At 44.5% G+C, this 19,675-nt stretch overlaps 1 protein-coding gene across 8 annotated transcripts in view; it reads right to left on the bottom strand.

Moving 5' to 3' along the window:
* Nucleotides 1-18,485, bottom strand: part of MYO5A (myosin VA) — a 103,385-nt gene extending 84,900 nt beyond the window's left edge. For 4 of the 8 annotated variants that reach the window (XM_054836821.1, XM_054836825.1, XM_054836822.1 and 1 more), the window contains exon 1: nt 18,075-18,485. In XM_054836821.1, the coding sequence (XP_054692796.1) occupies nt 18,075-18,101 (27 nt within the window). In that variant the 5' untranslated portion in view covers nt 18,102-18,485. The remainder of the gene's footprint in view (nt 1-18,074) is intronic. The other 4 variants (XM_054836823.1, XM_054836827.1, XM_054836824.1 and 1 more) reach the window with 1 other exon arrangement.
* Between the last annotated feature and the right edge of the window lie 1,190 nt (nt 18,486-19,675).

Below are 19,675 nucleotides of genomic sequence, written 5' to 3'. Positions count from 1 at the left end.
ATTGCAGCCTTTAACACACTGTCACTGTCTTCATCTAGAAAGCTCCCGAATTCCTGAAAAGCTTATGCCGTACATTTAAACCAAGTCTCTCTACTCACTGAAAGGAGAAAAATAAGAAATAAAAAATTAAAATTTCACTTTCATTGTTCCCACTACAGAATATGTTGCGCTCCCACACCTGGTCTTTCCTCATCTTCACTGGATGTTTATGCCAGCCCTAAGAATCTACCTTATACAAAGACGAGAAACTTTGTTCTTTGTAGTAAATATGTGGTTGTGTTTTGGTTTTTCTTTGAGTTTTATTAGTTGTATATATATTTGCTATTGTTTTCAGTACAAAAGTGCAGTATTAATTTATTATTTACATACCTTCCTCCCCACTCCCCAAAAAGATGTGAATATTGATGAATTATTTGAAAAATGAGAGATCCCTAAAGCAACTCTTCAGTATACGCTCTGGCCGTTCACAGAACCCTGTACGGAGGAGCAATGGAGGCCACAAAAAGGCAGTGGAGCAGCCGGGACACAAGCAGCAGAAGCCACGGTTCGGGCACTGGGATGATCTGTTTGTTTGCAGCCCCGCTGTACCCACAACTCACAGGCTAAGAAACCTCTTTTGAGGTAAAACGAAGGTGCGTGCTAACGAGTGTATGTGCCAATGCAAGTACAAACCTACAGAAACTACAGAATAATTCCAAAACAATTAATCAGGGTGTGACAACAGAGGTGCAGTATTAGAGTCAAGTAGCACGCTCAGGAGCAAGGTCTTCTTTCCTTTCCACTTATTTTTTAAACAAAGGCTTCCCTGTAAAACTCAAACGCACATATACCAAAACTTACGCCAATGCACCTGTTCACAGAACTCTCTCTATTTAAAAATAAAAACAACTAAAAATCAAAACCCTGCCAGAAGGCGGGGAAGTTTTCTAGTTTAGCACAAAGACGCTACATACAGTGTCAGCCAGAGCCGAAGACGGAATGCACACCGCGCCTTCCCAGGTTTCCTCCCCCTCAGCTACAGCAGCACTTCCCCATCCTCAGTATTTCTGATGGGATATTGCTTCCCTCTCCACACAGGAATTAACAGAAAGCGAAGTAAATGTCATATGAAAGAGGAAAGCATTTAAATACTGTCTAGCAAAACAGGTTAGCAGGCTGGGCTCCTCTAGGCTACACAAAGAAAAGTTTCCTGATGTAAAAAAGGCAGCAGCCTTGTAAGACACAAATACTATTAACTTCAGGCAGTGAATGCTGCGTAGCAGTTTCTAACTATGTGATCTATGCCTGTACGAAATAGGCTCATTTAATTTATTCAGCTGAAACTGTACCTTTTCTACTGTCTAGAGAAGCGAAAGAGAAAGCAGAAAACAGATCACCATAGAAACTGGGTTACTACAGACGGCTGAACTTTCCACATGACATAACCCTACAGATACTAAAGTCATCCTAAGAGCACTAAGCTGTAGCTTTTTGTCTCTAGCATCATTGCCTGGCCTTAAATCCCTGCCAAAGAAAACACCTGGTGAAAAGAACAGGTGGGAGGAAAGAGAGAGATGTTCCTAATTATAAGCATTGAATCATTTCGCAACATTCTCACCTCGTTAATTTAGCAGAATTATTTGCAAAATCAGATTTTCGTTCTATCTTTTATATAATCAGTTGGTGTTAAAATCCCATTGCTGCCTAGCCTTTAGTGGGACACCACCCTATAGTGGAAAACAAAGCACCACCACTAGTAGAAAGGGCCTCTCTCTCGGGAAATACCTCACTCCAGTCTACCTACTATTCATCCCTTTTTATGTACTAGTATATAAAATCAAGTTTATGACTACATTAAAATAAGTCTAAAATATGATAAACTTCTAGAGACCATGATTTACAAATCAGCCTTCTGAAAAGGAAAGCAAATTCTAGCCTAAAAATGCACTGAAATGACAATAAAAATTATGGCAAGAAACAAACAAACTTTCCTGAAATTGTGCCTGATTATCATCAATGAATATATTACTCTTTGCAATAGTTCAATGTATATTTTGAACCACCAGAATAAAACTGCTGATAGGGGAGATAACAGTACAATTTACTTGAGAAAAGGCAGTGAATGACATGTTAGGTAAATAGTTGCCCTTCAGGATAACCCCAGCTTACCCACAACGTCACTTGCACTTTACATTGCACTAGTGATTTGGCTCTAATAAACTTAGCTGTGCTAGCCAGGTGATACCATCGGTACGTTTCTGGCTCATCACTGATGACTTCTTCCCGTCCCCGTCAGAGATGCAGGACTGAAAGAAGCATGAGGAGGACACGCAGCCCATCCTCCCACCCTACATCAAAGCCACGCCGTCGTGCTGGCACTCTGAGGAGGACAGCAGCCAGCCATCTCCAGCCGAGCAGGCACAGGACCACCACTTACTCTAAACTAGTTTAAAAAAATAAAAAACAGAATGAAAAGATAAGGCACATAGATGAGAGAGCCTTGAATTCAGAAGGAAAACAAATAATTATTGACAGGACTATTTCGAAACTCAGTTTCTTGCCTAGACTCTCCTCCAGCCTCAGCAGACTGGTGTAAAGACCCCACCACCTCCAAAATCACATGGAAGCGTGCAATCGCCAGACTTTGTTCAGGAAAGGGCAAGCTGGGCTGCTGAAAGGCAATGACTTAGTGATCTCTAAGTAGTGACTCTAAGAGTTCACTCCAGAAAAAAATACAGGGAGAAGTTTTCATGTTTCACTGGCAGGTCAGAAAGCTAGCTCTATTACCACAATTTTATATAATACGAAAATATAATAGGAATTGCAATATTCTCTCATACCATATGATTTCATCTTAGATCACATGAAGAAATCAGCAGACTATAATAATTATCTATCAAATGAGACCATATGACTCACAAAGCTGCTCTTCCGAGATATTAACCTCTTGAAGCACTAATTGACATTGCTGACAAATGGAATTAGCCATGCAAGCGGCTCAGCAGTCGCTTCAGCAGTCAAATACTTTTCCACTTCCATTGCACAACCACAAATACTGCAGAAGGAGATAGAGCTATCTTCCCAGCTTAACAGCTCTTTTGATAAGAGCTGAAAGAGTTCATGAAGTTATCTACATCCTAAAAAGAAAAAAGGGGGGAAAAAAGGAAATTTCAACTCATAAAAAGCTGTCCCTCGTTCCTCAGCAAGATCTACCCACACAAGTGAACTTGTAGGATTTTCACTTCAGCAGAGATCATCTATTTATTTACTTACAGACAGCCTCAAAAAACACCATCTTCCAGGTGTTAACCATGAAAAACTTATGAAAGACACTGCCCCTCTCTCTTTCAAGGATGACCTCATTTTTAGTTATGAATAAAGCAGCTCATTAATGTCTGGATCAAAGAGATACCGTCAATCCTGGCAGCACTCACTGAAGGAGCCGATGGAACCGCAACACATGGTGAAAGTCAAAGCTAAATTTGACCAAAAGCACTCGATGTGAACGAGTTGCTAACTGAACACGGCCACCTGGATAGAGCAGGCTGCATTATTATGCTGGAAAAAGAAAATTGTCTATGGTAGCGAGGCATCACTGCGAAACAGAACACAACATTGCAAAAGTTCATACTACAAAGTGTTGAACTTACCTATGCAAAATGCTAACTTCCTAGAAAAGGATTTGCTGTGTGATTTCCTTGCATGGGGTTGCTCTGAAAACATTGATTGCTGTTATTGGAATAATTTCCTTTCGGCTTTGTATTTTTTCTTATACTTGGTTCACGGTGCCATCACCATGGATGATAATACTGAGCCTAGCAACACCTGAGATAGAAAACTTTACCTTTTCTATTAACAATATAAGCAGATGCATGGCTGGGTGAGTAATGGGTCAAACATAAGACTTAACTTGACCAACCTGGATCCCCTACAAAGAGATCCTGATCACTCGCACATGAGGCAAGAGGAGGTCCCATTTCTTCCACCTCTGAAACCACTGAAATTTCTGCCATCTGTCCCGCGACAAGCAGGCAGTCTCAAGGGAGCACCATGTTCCTATTACAAAGTGCTGCTGCTGGTTGCAGCTTGGAAAGAAAAACAAGTCTTGACTTTCCTTTCAGAAAAACGCCAAGTAACCAGGAGGGATCGGAAAGTAGAGCATTTCCATGACCAGCATGCTGCTGCAAAACCCTTGACCAACTCATCTAAATTCTTCCTATGACTCAAGGGAAATGGCATCATTAACTTTGAAAAAAAAAAAAAAATCGATTTTCTTAAAGGCAGTAGCATTCTTTGGGCATGGAGCATATTTTCTGTCTTGTTGCTCAGCAACAGCCATTTATATACCTCTTGTACAGTTTAAGGCCTGATAGTTAGAAAGCATTAATTTAAAAAGACATTTATATCTTGATATACAGTGGGGAAAATATACGTGACAGTGGTATTAATGTTTTACCTGAAAAATAACCTCACATAGTTGGTTTACCTAACAGGAAGAGCAAAAGCCCGGTGTTACTCTGACTCGTGGGAATTCCCTGACCAGCCACATGCAGAGCTCCTGAACAGCGGCGGGAGGACAGAGGTGACCCAGGCTCTGAGCTACACCCCACAACAGCACCACTACGAACTCACACGCTGCTGACACTGGGCTTGCAAACTTGGGTCAAAGTGCCTGCAGGACTCCAGGTTAGGCAGGTAAGGCACTGCATCCTTCACCACGCACAGGGAAACTCCTTGAATCGCAGCTCAACAAAAAAAAAATCTGTTGTCCTTGAGTATTTCATCTACTGTATAAATATCCACTACATTTGAATCCTAAGGATATAAAAGTTTTGGGGGTTGGGTTTGGTGGGGGTTTTTTTCCTTTCTTTCCTTCTTTCTTTTAAGCATTTTTATAAGGCATTCTTTAAATTTAGGGCCTGGTGACTTGTAACAACAAAACCGATTTGTACGTTGTTTGCCAAACACGCCTTGATGATACAAGGTACAATAAAAAACTATCAGCGTCCCACAAAGAATCACTGCAGCAAGATTCACACCTTCAGCCACTGGACAATGTCCATTGACTTACATTTACCTGAAACTTCACCTTACTTCAGTGCGATGCAAAAAAAGCCAAATCCCAAACACAGGATATATATACATGCTACTGCAAGCAAATTTAATCAGCAAAAAGAAACGCTTTTTTTTAAAAAAATTCTTTAAATCTTACATTTATTAGCAACCTTTCCACTAAAATTCAGAAAGAATTATCACCCTGCAAATTTTACACACTGGGCCTGACATCAAGGCCAGAAAACTCAGTGTTTTACTTTAAACCACCAAATCTATCAAAGAACAGTTATATTCCCAGGTTGCAGTTGATATGATTTTTATAAGAAACATTTCTAAGGAGTTAAAAGACATGAAATGTTTAAAAGTTGTGAATTTTCTTCATCTTTAAAAACATAGCTTTCTACATTTTATGTTGATTGTACTTGACCTTCTCTTCAAAATGACATACAGAGGGAGACAGATGCGGTTTATACTCAGTCTTTATTAACCCAGACAATACTTTAGCTATCAAAATGTTGCCCGTTCACCCCCCTAAGCTGCTGCACGCAGGAATGGCATTTGCCAGGTCCTGTTGTAGTTCACAGACCCGCTTTCACAGGCTCTTCTCCATCCTCAGCCAGTGGCCACGGTTACAACCGTGTCCTCCGTCACTCACTCAGCCTGCGATGCCAGCAGCACCCGCCACTGAAAACCACTGGACAGCAATGGGAAGTCACATACAACACTGCCGGCGTACATCGTGCATTTGCCCACGTGGTGCTTCCAACAGGGCTTAATTAAGGCTGTATTATCAATGACAGGAAAATAAAACATGTTTCACAAAGTGCCATGCAAAGACTGGGACAGACGCTGGCCAGGCCAGCGGGTTAAAAGTGCGGCTATATCCGTCCCCACGTCCCTGCCGCTACCACAAGCCTGCATGGGAGGACCAGGAGTGATGCCCCTGCACCGCTGCGCCTCCCCACCTGCCCCGGCTGCCTATGGCATTCCTCGTATGTCACCAGGCATCAGCAAACCCGCAGCGTAATAACCCACCCTAACAACCCCGTACTTCAGCCGTACTTCTATCTTACTTGATGCAAGTGCTATTCTCATCTAATTCAGCACTATTCTCAAGAAATGTTAATTTAAAGTAAATCAAGCTTAAAAAAATACATTCAAAGACACATCAGTGTTTAAGAAAATTTTGTGTTTGAAACAGTTTTGATTTCTAGACCTGCCAAAGGAATGAGCGCAGCTCTGAAAGACCTTCAGAAAAGATGGCAATTACAGCTAGATCAAACCCACCCATGTTTTGGTCACCACTTGAGACACAAAACAGCTGAATAACCACAAAAAGATCAGCGAAAACGTGGAGCAGAAGTGTGACACCTACTCCAGACCAAGTGACAGGAAAACATTCTGACTCACGTAAAACTTGGTTTGGGGTCGTACCCACACAGAGAGGCGTACGCTATAGCGCATTTCGACCCACACCACCAATACAAAGGCCAACGCTGACTTACACGCTAGTGATTTCGTAAAGTTGTTAATTATAAGACTGCCTTAAAACACCTAATTCAGCCAACCTGAAAAACATGTTACAAGAGTTGTAGAAAAGTGGCCACAAGAAATTTAAGGGCAAATGAAACAACTGCAGCCATCCCCTGAATATTAAGCCAGTGAGACATGTTGCATTGAAGACAGGCTATTAGGGAAAGGAAGCATGATTTCCTGCTTGTGAGCTTACTGTGAATGTTGTGGGTATGTAACAAAAACACGCCAATTTAAATAATAAAAAAAAAAAGCTGATGTTTAAGGAATACACACAATAAAAGGCATTCAATATGTCATTATTAACTTCATGGATACCTAAATTTAAGATCCAAGAAAACAAATACTATGAGGTCAAATGAAACAACGGGTTGCAGGGTTTTAACACTGAGATGATACAAGCCTTAATATAGCCTTCACAGCATAATTAACTAAATGCTGAAATAAGTATTCTTTCCAGACCACTGGTACAAATTCAGTCAAGACTCATGTTTCCTATGTATTTTTACATGCTGATGTCACACAATGAAACATTTATTTCATCTTCTCAAGTTCTTACGTGGATTTAAGATCTTGCAGAAGCTTTTTAAAATTATATTCCCCAAAGTTTCTAGAAACCTCACCAATAATAGCAGGATTATGGAACCGTTTCTCACAACACGCAGCACTGCCCAAGTTTTGCTCAGGGCGAGAGGGAGCTCATCGCTGGCTGCAGCTGGTCGCTCATCTCGGGTTCGTACCCACAGAAAGAGGAAGCGTTGTCTTTTGTCTCAGCACAGAGCCATCTGCATCCCTGCCATGAGATTATCTGGTGTAGCCAGCACTCGCTCAGGCAGGAAGGGAAAAGAAAGGGCCGTATTGATCAGGCAGATGCACTGCGCCGTGCTACAGCGCTGGGCTTTGAAACAAGAAGTTACTGAGATAAAAGTAGCAGAGCTGTGATTGATCACCTAGCTCACAGAGGTGAAATAAAGCTAAATTTTCTGATACCTGTGAAACACCTCGAGTGTGGAAAATTGCTGACTTAGCTGTGAAAGCTAAATTTAAAAGTTAAAAATGGAAGGAAAGCTATTTGGCATAAACTTTGATAGTAGATAAGGCTGTACTTTTCTGTAAAGTTGAGCTGAAGTCCAAACAGCATTCTTCTGTTCTTACTTAAACCTAGCCCTCCAAAAAAGTCACAGTAAAATACCTGCTTGAGGTTCTAAAAATCCAGGCTGAGATGTAGTGACATCCTTAAAACAGTGCTTTTACTGACTTAGCTTGAGTTATTCAGGGAAAACTAGTTTTACTCAGGCAACGCAGAGCATAACCGTCATTATGGTCAAGCCCACACCACAGACACCTTTCTGCCATATGAGAACAGCAACCTGACATCAGCGAAGCACGTCTAATGAAGCTATATTTAGTCTCACCATTTTTTCATGGGAAATTAACAGCAAGTCCCCATGCAAGGAAACCAGAATGACCTGGTACAAACGCCCCGGCAAGCTCTAACTTAAAACCAGCGAGCAACCTCCCAAAGAGCCTCCACAAGTGTCGGGGGAAGCCGTGAAAGCAGAACTAGGGTTAACGGCCACAGCATTGCTCTCAGAAACTCTCCGGCGAGAGCGGCTGCATTTCTCCCCCGCGACTGTCAGCCCTTGCCTCGCAAATCCCCAAGGGAAAAGCCCAAGCCCGGGGTGCAGCAGGGTGCGAGCACTGCCGGGACCTGAGCGCTGCCTGGTCCAGCCCATTTCATTAGCGCCGTTCTAACCTTGATTAGCATGCGAAATTATGGAAAACACCTCTGTGGTGGAGACGGGAGTGAAATTAAAACCTTTCACACTAGCTGGAAACAGTATACCATGTTTAGCCTGAGAGAAACTGTTCCACTCCTTTTCTCTGCAAACGTTATCTATTTGATTGTTTGCCAAACGTTTATTTGCCTTTGTATTTCCAATACATAAGATCATCACAAGGAAGAAGTGCACTCTGAGATCAAATTCTAACAACTTCTGCAAAGGCTTCTTCTCACATAAGATTTTTCTAAGAGAGACAATGTCCTAAACAATGAAATTATTGTCTGGCATGTTTGAAAATGTCTTCTTTATGTATCTCCAGATCATGAGTCAAAACTCTACTTACTTTAAACCTTTACTAATAAACTATTATACTAATAAGCTATTAAATGCTTGGCTATACAGCCTTCACTTATGTTAAAACCAAGAAAACAACCAAACGCAGTCTACTTACTTGAACATACATATAGTCTAAACCATCTATTTCCATCCCGTATCTCTTGTAACACAGATTTTCAGCACTTTCAGAGGCAGTTGGTGTTTCCTTTCCAGGCAAAATAGGCTCAATCTTCATGGAAAATATTTCCATAGTTCTTGTATTGGTGTACACTAACTCATAAGGCGACTTGGGAATCTCTCTCTCTCTCTGGTTTCCTCAGCAAAACAACTGAGGTCATCTGCTTATGATACTTATGAATAACCCATGGAGTCTGCAGAGAGTAACGTGTGACAAGCCATGTTAGGGCAATGAATTCCCGCATTGTTACACCAACTCATAGTATTTTTAGTTTATTTCTCTGGCTCTACAAAGAGCAAGAGTGTCCTCCTGTAAATCACAAAGTAATTGCAAAATTCTCTTGTCTTGTGATAATCAAATGGAAGAACTCAAAGTCACCACTGGTAAGTGCATCAAGACTTCATGATTTTTCATATTCATTTACAAAAAAAAGACCATATGGGTAAGAAAGTCACACAGATGAGAAGTCTCTGGTCTTCTATATTTAGGACTGTCAAGCTAGAAACGTGCAGTTTACATCTAACCACACAGCAGTCTTAGGAAACTTGACGCGGCAAGTCATACGTCCCCCCTTTGTTAACTGCTATGAAGACAGAACAAGAGTTCTTCAAAGCAACATTGCTTTAGCCTTTACATTCAATCTTAAAGCAAGGGCTCTCATCAGACCCCAGTGTAAGTAGCCTGGAAAAGTCTGCTCTCAACCATCCCCACTGTCTCCTAAGAGCTAAATAAACTCAATGAGCCACTTCTCCTGCTAATTACCAGCTTATGTTCTACGTGAATCACCCTGGCAGCCTTACCTACAGCCACACCTGAAGCAAGGTTAAAAGGCAAAAATGAAGACTTGATGAGCAATGAGGGAAATGCAACAGCTTTCAAGACGTCCAGAAAATAACCACAACTTTCACCAAACAGCATGGAGGTAAGAGACTCGAAGAGACCCTGCAGGCACCGCTGCATTCTGCTTTCTTGACTGCTTCTCCTCCAGTTTAATCTTCATACTGCTCCTTCAGACCGTTCATCATTCGTACTTGCTTATTTGATTATTTGATGTTACATTTGTACCTTCTTCTCCCTTAACACTTTAAGAAGCTTTATCCCAGCCTTAAGTACCTCCACGCCATTATTCAGGGAACGATCTGTGACAATTCTTGCTATTGTCCCAGATTAACAGGCCCAAGAAATTAAATCTGTGCCACTAAGGAGAACAGATGGTGTAAAGACACAAGATTTTTGTAATTCATTCATTTCCACCTTCTTCAGAATTCGCATTAAAATTCGCAGATACTCACATTAAAAGTTGGGTCAATATCTGCAATCCACAGACATTGAGTAGGAGCGAAGTCTTTAAACTTTATTCGTAGTGCCTAATGCTTCCTGTGCTTACCTTCCAGCTGCGTAATGCCCAGGATTCAGCAAGGGCATTCCTCTAATGTAATTGCACCAAGTACTTATCCTCTTTAAAAAAAAAAAACCCACACACACAAAACCCCACAAACCTTTTAGCCAGCACTGATCCCTTCTTTACATTTTATTTGTATATAAATAGACTAAGATATATAGAAATAAAACTACTAAATACTGCAATTAACTGAGAGCGGGCAGCAAAGCAGCTATACTGTGACAGAAAAGGTGCGGGTTATGACCCGGATGGCCAGGAACAGGAAGACCCCAAAATTGTCAAGATCATCAGCTCGATACCTCTGGTGCTTCCCCATGTGCGCAGTGCTGGGCAGTTCAGGTTATCCATCTCACGCAGTATTTCATGTCAGGCTGCTGCCTGTAGCAAACTGAGAAAGTGGGCTATGCTAAAAGAAAATGAGTGGAACCATTATCTCCCTGAGATGGTTAGGATCCTGAAAGCAGAAGCTACTCCTCAAAATACATACTTGCTATTAAATATTAAAATTGGGTTTTAAGTAGACAGGTCCTAAGTTACTGCAACACTGCATACACAGAGCTTCACACAAAGAACTTGACAACATCCCTAGGATATGTTTTCATTTGTTTTCCCGCACCAATTATTCTGAGCAGGTATACGACAGCAAAGTTATTTCCCTGCAATGAGAGGAAATAGAGAATCAAAGGCCCAGTCTTTCAGATTTACATGCTTGATTTCAAAGCATAAAATTAAGAAAGGTGATTACTCACAGGGGATAAAGATAAATCTTTGCAGGATCAGGCTTAAGCCAACCCAGGCTTAAGCAAAGCCAAGCAACACTGAGAACAAGGAGGAAATGATGCAGTCCTAAGCAAAGGGTGGCACAGAGCGCGGCACTGGCACGGGCACGAAAGTGCCGTTCTCTGCCAGGAAAGTCACTAAAAGCCTTGCTGTTCGTGTCGGTAAACGAGGCCCTAGCAACCAAATCATACAACTCTCCATCCTGGATGCAGCTCAAAAGTAAAGCCAACAAAAGGGAAAAGTTACTACACAAAGAGCCTTTGAATTCAACACAGTTTGAATTTTCTCTGTCTCCCATGACCTTTAGATAACAGTTTTAATTTTGTGCCTAATGCATTTCTACTTACTTAAAAGTTTTGATACCAATGTAAACCAATCAAACTCTTAAGAGCATCATCACCAAAACAAAAGCATACATCTGTTGTGGTGTATCATGGGTGAGGTTACGGTCTATGAAAATAACTTGAGCAAAAAGATATAGGCTAAGGAAAAAGTCAGTGTTACAGACATGATGAAAATTTCCAAGAACCATGGGTTTATCCTGACCCTGACACCACATTTTCTGCAACAAGAACTGCCTATTATTAAGGGAAAATAGGAAGTTCTTCCTTGCTATTTCAGTAGCAGAGAAGACAAGCAGAAGGTGCACAGTTCTGCTTCAACTCGTTCAAGTAGTTTGCTAACGAAGCAGCAGGAACAATAGCCTTGCTCAAACGCCGTTTCTTGGCCCTGGGCCCAACTGTACAAACACTCACTATCAGAGCCAAGCGTGATACACGCAGTAGTAAACACTGCTCCACTACAGTGAGCACAAAATTAGATCAGGGATAACCTCTGCACCTTCGAGCATACAAAATAAAATGCAGCCAAGTAAAGGAGCTCAGACTCTGCTTGTCCCTAGCTGCATAGATGCGAAGCAAGCTAAGCTGACTGCAACTGAGAGGCATAAAACAAACCACGGGCTCTTCTCAGAGGAGCTCCTGCCGCTCGACAGCGCAAGTGAAACTGGGTCCATCATCATCCCCCCCAGCCAAGATGCCTCAAACCAGCAATGTCCGTACATATGCCAGTCAAAGACTCCAGCAGTACAAACAAAACTTCAAATAGTGAAGTATTTGGTTTGTGCATGGTTTGTGTTTTCAAGTAATGAAATCTGAATTCACTGGACGTCCCTGTAGGACACCCCAGGGCTGGCTCCTCCGAGCTCTGCTGCTGCAGAGGCTGTTCTGACTTGCCAGAGATCCAGGCACCATCCCACCAGTACCCACGGACAGCAGACCTGCCAGCCGGGCACTGCTTTTCCCTCACAGCAGAAACACTATCTACGATTAACCTTAGTATCACTTTTTGCTTTTTTTTAAATCCTGTTAAAAATAGACCACCCAGAAACAGTGAAACCTTGCGAAACTGGCTGTTTCTGTGATTTCCTCCAATTCAACTGGTTCAATGAGTAAATTTCAATAACAAAAATGCTTTAGTCCTACAGAGATTAAACAATGAGTCTCATTAAAGAGAGAGACAAATTACTTTGTTATTAGGACACATGGAGAGGATTGAACTCCCAAAGGCCCCACAAGGAGACCCTAAGAGCCAGGTACATCTGCCTGACCGGCCGCCGATCCCTTCCAACTCAACCTGGAGCTCTGTGGCTCACTGAAAGGTAACAGTGGTCATTGCACACATTTCTTGACATAGTGGGAGCTCAACAGCACTTTATCTGATCATTTCTTTATCTAAAAAATAATAGTAATCCATTACCTAAGCCATCAGGCACATGCTATAAAATCACTGCAGTAGAAACAGACTGCAAATAACCAGTGGCAGCTTGATGTACAGCCATCATTATTCTGCAAGGATTGCTGATAACAGTTTGTGGGGGATCCCACATAATCCACGAATATTATTAGACAAATGTTTTAACATGATACTGAAAGAATTAAAGACCAATGTTTTAACATGATACTGAAAGAATTAAGACCAATTATTATATATGGGACCTTCACAATTATTCTTTACATGTAACAAAGAATTCACACAACTTTCAAGATTAGGTCTACAGCAAAAAAATATAATTTTTTTTAATATAAAGCTCTGATCTCCTCTCCCCAAAGTACCTCCCAACAGTGCTACAGTTTCAGTGTTTCTTTAGGCTTGCAGGATACGCCCTCCCAAAAACTATTTGTGGGCTGGGAGGAGCTTTCACAAAGAGCCTGATACCTCTCCGACCCCAGGGCCCTGCCCAGCGTGGTATCATTTCCTCCTCCGGACACACTCGGCAGCCAGGGGAGCAGCTCTGGCGCAGATCAGACTCCGAACCAAACCATTGCTCCTCTTGCCTCCCAAGGCTCACAGCTTCTTTTAACAAGAATGATAGATTGCCAACATGTTGCACAACTGCCGTCAGAAAGCTAAGAGTTTCTTCAGTTTCTTGGGCTGCTGTGGTTGGCATCCGACTACAGGAAACATTTTTTGTACAAAAACATAATAAATTGTCAAGGTTAGGTTAAACCTAGTATTGTTAGACTGTTGGGTAATTATATCCCCAGCACCGTCCGTTTAACAGCAAGAGGAATACAGCTGGTGCACACAGTTGTGAGCTGTCACTGGCAGAGTTGCCATCGCATTTATTCCAGTGGCACCGTGGGCGCTGAAGAAAAGCAACTGCAATGTCCCCTCTTCTGCTGCTGCATTAGATTTTTAGAAGACATGGAGATACGGTTATAAATACTATACAGGCTCACTGTCATTTGGAGATGTAATTGCTTGACAGTGCACATTTGATTTCTGCAACAGCCCCCCCGCTCTGAACTCAGCAGCAGAGCGGGACACCCAAGTTCTGCGTGGAGATGAACGACTCCCATCTCTGCACTGCTGGGCAGCGCGGCTCGGGAAGAACAAAGCGGCGATCTACTAAGACAACTGGGTACTGTATAATGTTTAGAAAATACTTATGTCACAGACAGTAGTTTGAACAGCAATATACAAGACTATATAATTAAGGCAGCCTCTTTTTTAACCCCAGGAAAAGCCCACTAATAAGCACAGAAATTTGGAAATACAGTTACATTTTCTCTCTTATGCTCAGGTTGTTTTTTATTGTATTTCCTCCCCCATGTACCATTAACGTGCCCAAAAAGAGCCATAACCTGGTCAGAATCTGCCTTTTGCTATTTTCGCTTGCAAGGACCCAGCGGAACTGAAGGGAAGACCAAGTCCTGTAACACCCTGGCTTCAAACCCGAAGCAGCTGCCTGCAGACAGCCCCAGGAAAGCAAGAAAGGGCGCCCTGCAACGCTGGGGACCGCACAAGTGGCTTTTTGTTCTGTGCAGTTCCTTCTGACACTTCCCTAACTCTATTTACTGCTTATAAACCCTCAAACTGAACTATTTCAAGGAGAGAGCGGCAGGACTGAAGGTCAGCTACTGAGTTCAGCTTGCCCAGACCATGCCCTCCAGCAAAAACTGTTTACAGATTCCTCTATGTTCAAAGGAATATTTCCACTCACTTTAATTGAAATTGGATTAGGCCCTAAATAAGGAACAAGCTAGCTGGAGATAGCTGCCCCTAATCTCAAAGATACTGGGAAGGGAGGAACATATTGGTAGCAGCAAGAATAAAACTAAATTAATGTCTGGCTGAATGGATAAATAAATAAATAAGCGCCCTGCACGCAGCCATACAAAACTGAAACAGAAATCCCAAGAGGGCAAAGCAGCATGCTTTGGGAAAGCACAGCATGAAACAGAAACAACTCAAACCCAGGGAAAAAAGGATGGAGACTGAGAGCAAAAATTACTAAAGATACCGACTCTTCACTCGGACTTTAAAAGAAGCGGCACAAACCCAGGCTCTGATCTGCTGTGTTAATTGCCATCTACAATCAATGAGAGTATGTGCTGGGGCTTGGGCTTACACACCCAAAACTCACCTAGGTGATGTCTAACACCAAACGGGCCATTCAGCCACTGAAATGCTGATCCACTACATCTGAGCACCGCTCATGGGGCTGCAGTGATTCAGGAAACACGTCGAGATTCTCCTAAATTTGCTTCCAAAGTCAAAGAACCAAAACTTTCAGAACCGATCCTACAGCAGGACCACCAGCCTGCCATTGACAGATGTCCAACAGCACAAGTTAGGCGTAATATTTTAAATAAGAATGCCTGGGATATAACCCATGGAGCAGTTTTAAACTCCTGCACCCCAAAACCGAAGCTAATACCTTCAAGCGGAGCCTGTATTTGTGGCATCACCGGGCCCAGGAATACAAAGCCCAGCACAGTTCAGGCCCATTGTTCACAACTAGCTCGGGAGTGTGCTAGAGCCAGTCCCTTAACTTAAATCCAAATTTCCAGATTAACTACGACCATGTGCTGTCTATATGTTCACCAAGTTTGGCTATACACCTGGACAAACCAAAGGAACAGGATTTCCATAGGAGTGGCACGACTTCTTCAAAAACGTATATTGCTGGTTTCTAACAAAAAAATAATTTAGCTTGGGAAAATAAGAGTTCCTTTATGCTATTTCAAGATGGCACATGTGGCTGGAACAGTGGGTGTTATTTTTACACTGGCATGCAAAGAAACCAAATTTGAAGGCTTCACAGTGCACGTTAGCCAAACCAGACACACTGAGGCACACAGCAGGGAGCCCTGCTTCCACAAAAAATAGCTGGAAGTAAGTCTGCTTCTCCCATTCTCAGACATTTGCAGAGACGCTGACAACTCCTTTGCAACACTGGTCATCCAGTCATTAACATAATTTCACCAGCTGCTGTTCCAGGTAACTTACATGAACACAGGCACCTGAACAACTCCGGCAAGCTGGGACGTGGGTTTCCCACGGGAGAGGGTGAGGGAGTGCCAGGTCCCTCGCTTCAGGACACACACAGCAATGGTGTGCTGCAAATTCAAACCCTACCCTGCTTGCCAGCGAAATATCTATGCCAATACATATGCTAAGTGTCGATGCTATACTGGAAGCTCTGGTACTTTAAGCAGCTGCCCTGAATCACAATCCTGACTCTGCCTGCCAGTATAAAAAAGATGTGAAAGTCGCTCTTTCTGTGCCTACAGATGGCTCTAAAGAGGACAAGAAAGGCTGTGGTGTGAGAGCAAAGCACAGAAGCCATCTCGCTGGCCTTCGTCACCCAGTGAGTCCCTACCAGAGGATCCTCCCTGCACTTGTTTGACTTTGTGTTTGCTCTTTTTACCTCTGCATGCTACGACCTTAAATCCATTATTTATGTTACTTAATCAAGGATGAGATACTGAATGTGATTTAAACAGCATGATGGCTTTACCTGGGGAAAAAAGCCAGCAAAGAGGGAAGACAGCAGAGAGAGTCTCTCTTAGAACGCCATACCTTCCTCGGGAACTAACTGGGGCTCCGAGCTTTCCACTGTAACACAGTCCCAAGATAAGAGGACGCCCACATTTTTGGGGCAGCTTCTGACCACAGGATTTAACCACTCAAGGAAGTGAATTCAAGGTTAGATGGGATTCAAAATTAAAAAAAAATTATTTCTGATCAACTCCTTGCAAGACATTTTAATGTAATTAAAATGAGAGATATATAAAGAATACCTTTTCAGAACAACTCCTTACACAGAGGAGGTCTATTGGGCACCTGGGAACAACTCTGCAGTACCATTGCTCTCTTGACCTGAATGCTCATTTTCATCCCTTCTTCCAATAGCAGTTAACAGAAACATTCTTCTACAAGATGCAAGATACCAAGATGCCCCATATGAACTAATGTATCTAGCATTCTTGAGGGGGTGCAGGCATGCACCTCGCTTCCTCCCATTCAATCTCTCTTACACAAATATACTATTCAGATAAGGTCAAGCCTATTGAAAGGACCATCCGGTTTGATTTGTACTGACGCTGTCCACCGTATCTGAGTGGGAGGACTCAACAAATAAGGTGAACTACTCACACCAAAACAAAAAGGCTCTTTCCTTTCCTTTCTCTCCTCACGGAAAGAGCTCGACTGGTGATATTTCATAAAGCGGCTCAAGGATCTAGATGGCATGGCTTTCGATAAAACACACTTTGACTGTACAAGCTTTTGAAAGAAGTATTTGGAGTTTGCCATGTTGTACTGCCGTGCTCAGTTCTGGTGATCCCAGTGATCCCTTCTGGCCCTTAAAAACCTGCGGTCTGTAATTTTTTTCAGATTTTTGCACTAGATAGAGGCAGAGCCATGCAAACAGTGCATTGCTAGTGGATAAAACAGTCATTTCCACAGCTCTCCATTTGCAGGCTTTGCCATCATCAAGATGCGGAGGGCAGTAACTGTTTCCGGGTAGAAGCTGATGAGATACTATCACACAAGACCAAAAAGATTAGAAAAATGTCTGTTTAAAAAGCGTATGAGAGTCACGCACCGCATCATTGCTGACTGTAGGGGTTCTGAACGACTGCCAAACGAATAAATATAATCGAAACGTGCAGTATCATCAGAAAGGTTAGTTTTGCATTGAAGCGCCCATGGTGTAGAAGGTGTTTTTCTATAAGGAACGGGACGGTATTTCTGAAGGAGACAGCCGCACGGCACGGAGCGGCTCTTCTGACCACCGCGCTCCTTTCGAGGCGCAGCGCCGCCGAGCTTGACCGAGCCGCCCCTGCCGCCTGCGCCCGGCGAGTCCGCGGTGCCCGCCACGGGAAGGGCAGCACGGCCGGTTCCCCTGCGGTGCTCTGCGGGCGGACGACGCCGCAGCAGCGGCGCTGCCTCCCCGGCGGGCCCGGCGGACAGAGCCTCTCCGGGGAGCGGCGGGGCCGTGACTCACCGGGCCGGGCACGCACGGGCGGCGGGGCTCTGCCTCCGCGCCCCGCCGGGATGCGGGTCCATCTTGGGAAGAGGCGCCGGCTCCCGCCGGGGCGGCGGATGGCAGCGCCGGCCCCCGCCCGCGCTCTCCCTCCGCTCCGCGATGCCGGCCCGGGCCGAGCTTCCCCCCCCGCCCCCCGGCGCCGCCTCGCCCGCCCCCGCGCAGCCCCCGGCCCCGCCGCCGCCCCCGTACCTTCGTGTAGAGCTCGGAGGCTGCCATGGCGCAGGGCGCGGGCGGGCGGCTCCTCTGCGGCAGCCCGGCGGCGGGAGGATGCTCAGGCGGCGGCCCGGGCGCGGCACGCCATGTTGCTACCTGGCGGGCGGCGGGGCTGCCGCCGCTCTGTGCATTGTGGGAGCGGCGGGCAGGAGGCAGGCGGGCGGCGCGATGCCTCCCACCGGCGGGCGGGCCGCTGCCCGGGGAGCGAGCCGTGCCGGGGCCGCCGGCGTCGGGCGCCCAAGCGCTGACCGCTCCCCTCTCCGCGCTGCCGGGCCCCCGAGCGTCGCGGCACGGGCTTTACCGAGGGCGGAGGACCGAGAGGCAGGGCTGGGAGAGACCCGCGGCGGCCGCCCGCCTCCCGCGGCCAGCCCGGGCTCAGCCCGCTCCTCCTCCCGCCGCGGCGCGGCCCCACAGCGGCCTCCCGCTTTGTGCGAGAACCGGCATCCCTCCCTTCTGGCCTGAGCCCGCTTTCCCCCCCCCCTTCCTCCTAGACTGAACAAATTGCTCATTTCTTCATCAGGGACGTTTATCATTGCTGTTGCCTTCCAGCCCCTGTATCCCTGAGCTGCGGCTCCCAAACCCGCCGGCACGGCAGCCCGGGTACCACCGGCGCCGGGTACCGGGGAAACGATCCTGGCTGTCAGAGGCACCTCTCCTGCAAGGCAAACAGATGAGCCTCCTGCAGCAGCCTCAGCCTCCTGGATTTCCAGCTGGGTTACAGCCTACTGCAGCCGCTACATGCCTAGCTGCCACCCTACCACAGATGGAGTTATTCCCATTGTGTATTGCTGCATGTATTCCAGGTGCCGAGCTTTCCGGGTTTTGTTTTCTTTCTCCAAAATTGTTATAATTCGAACCACTACTGAAAACACTGAAGAGAACTGGGCCCAAAACAGTTCCTTTGATAAGCAAGTCCAGTTCTCGCCAAGAAATCAAGGTACACAGCTTTGAAAAGTTTAACTTCCACGTCAAAAGGGAATGAAAAGCGTAATCCGTGTTCCGGCTAGGTTATGAGATGGCAGCTCATCTGCTTTATGAATCATTAACAGGTGGGATTTTTTACAGCTCATGTTACAGCAAGAGTTCTTTTGACAGCAGAACTGAAGATATTACTATCTTTCTGTATTTTCCTTTTTCACCTTGGGAATGCATCCTACCAGTCCAAGTGGTCCAAAATACAGAAGTTTGAAACAGTTATCTTTGCCACGCTCCCTGCCAAAGTGTTTTGATTTTTTAAGTGGTATCATCTCTGCAGAATTCAACTGTTTAGATAACAGCTCTGTATTCAGCAGGTAGTATCTAGACTCCCCCTGAAACTTGCTGTGGCTATTAAAGAAACAGACAAACAAGTTCTACAGAGAAAACCATGAAAGCGATGGTTCTCAGAATCACTCATCAACTGAGTAACAGCCAGAAATGAGAATCAAGCTATCTTGACTCCCAAAATAAACACTCCCAATAAATGCCATAATCTAGCTGTACTTTACTGCTGCTATCTGAAGGAAAGGAGATGGAGAAAGTAGCAAGCACAAATGAAAAAGTCACAATGAAAATAAGGAGCCTTACCTGGAGTTGTT

Source organism: Grus americana, chromosome 10, assembly GCF_028858705.1.
Source record: "Grus americana isolate bGruAme1 chromosome 10, bGruAme1.mat, whole genome shotgun sequence".
Classification (NCBI taxonomy): Eukaryota; Metazoa; Chordata; class Aves; order Gruiformes; family Gruidae; genus Grus; species Grus americana.
This window is presented reverse-complemented; position numbering and strand designations above follow the sequence as displayed.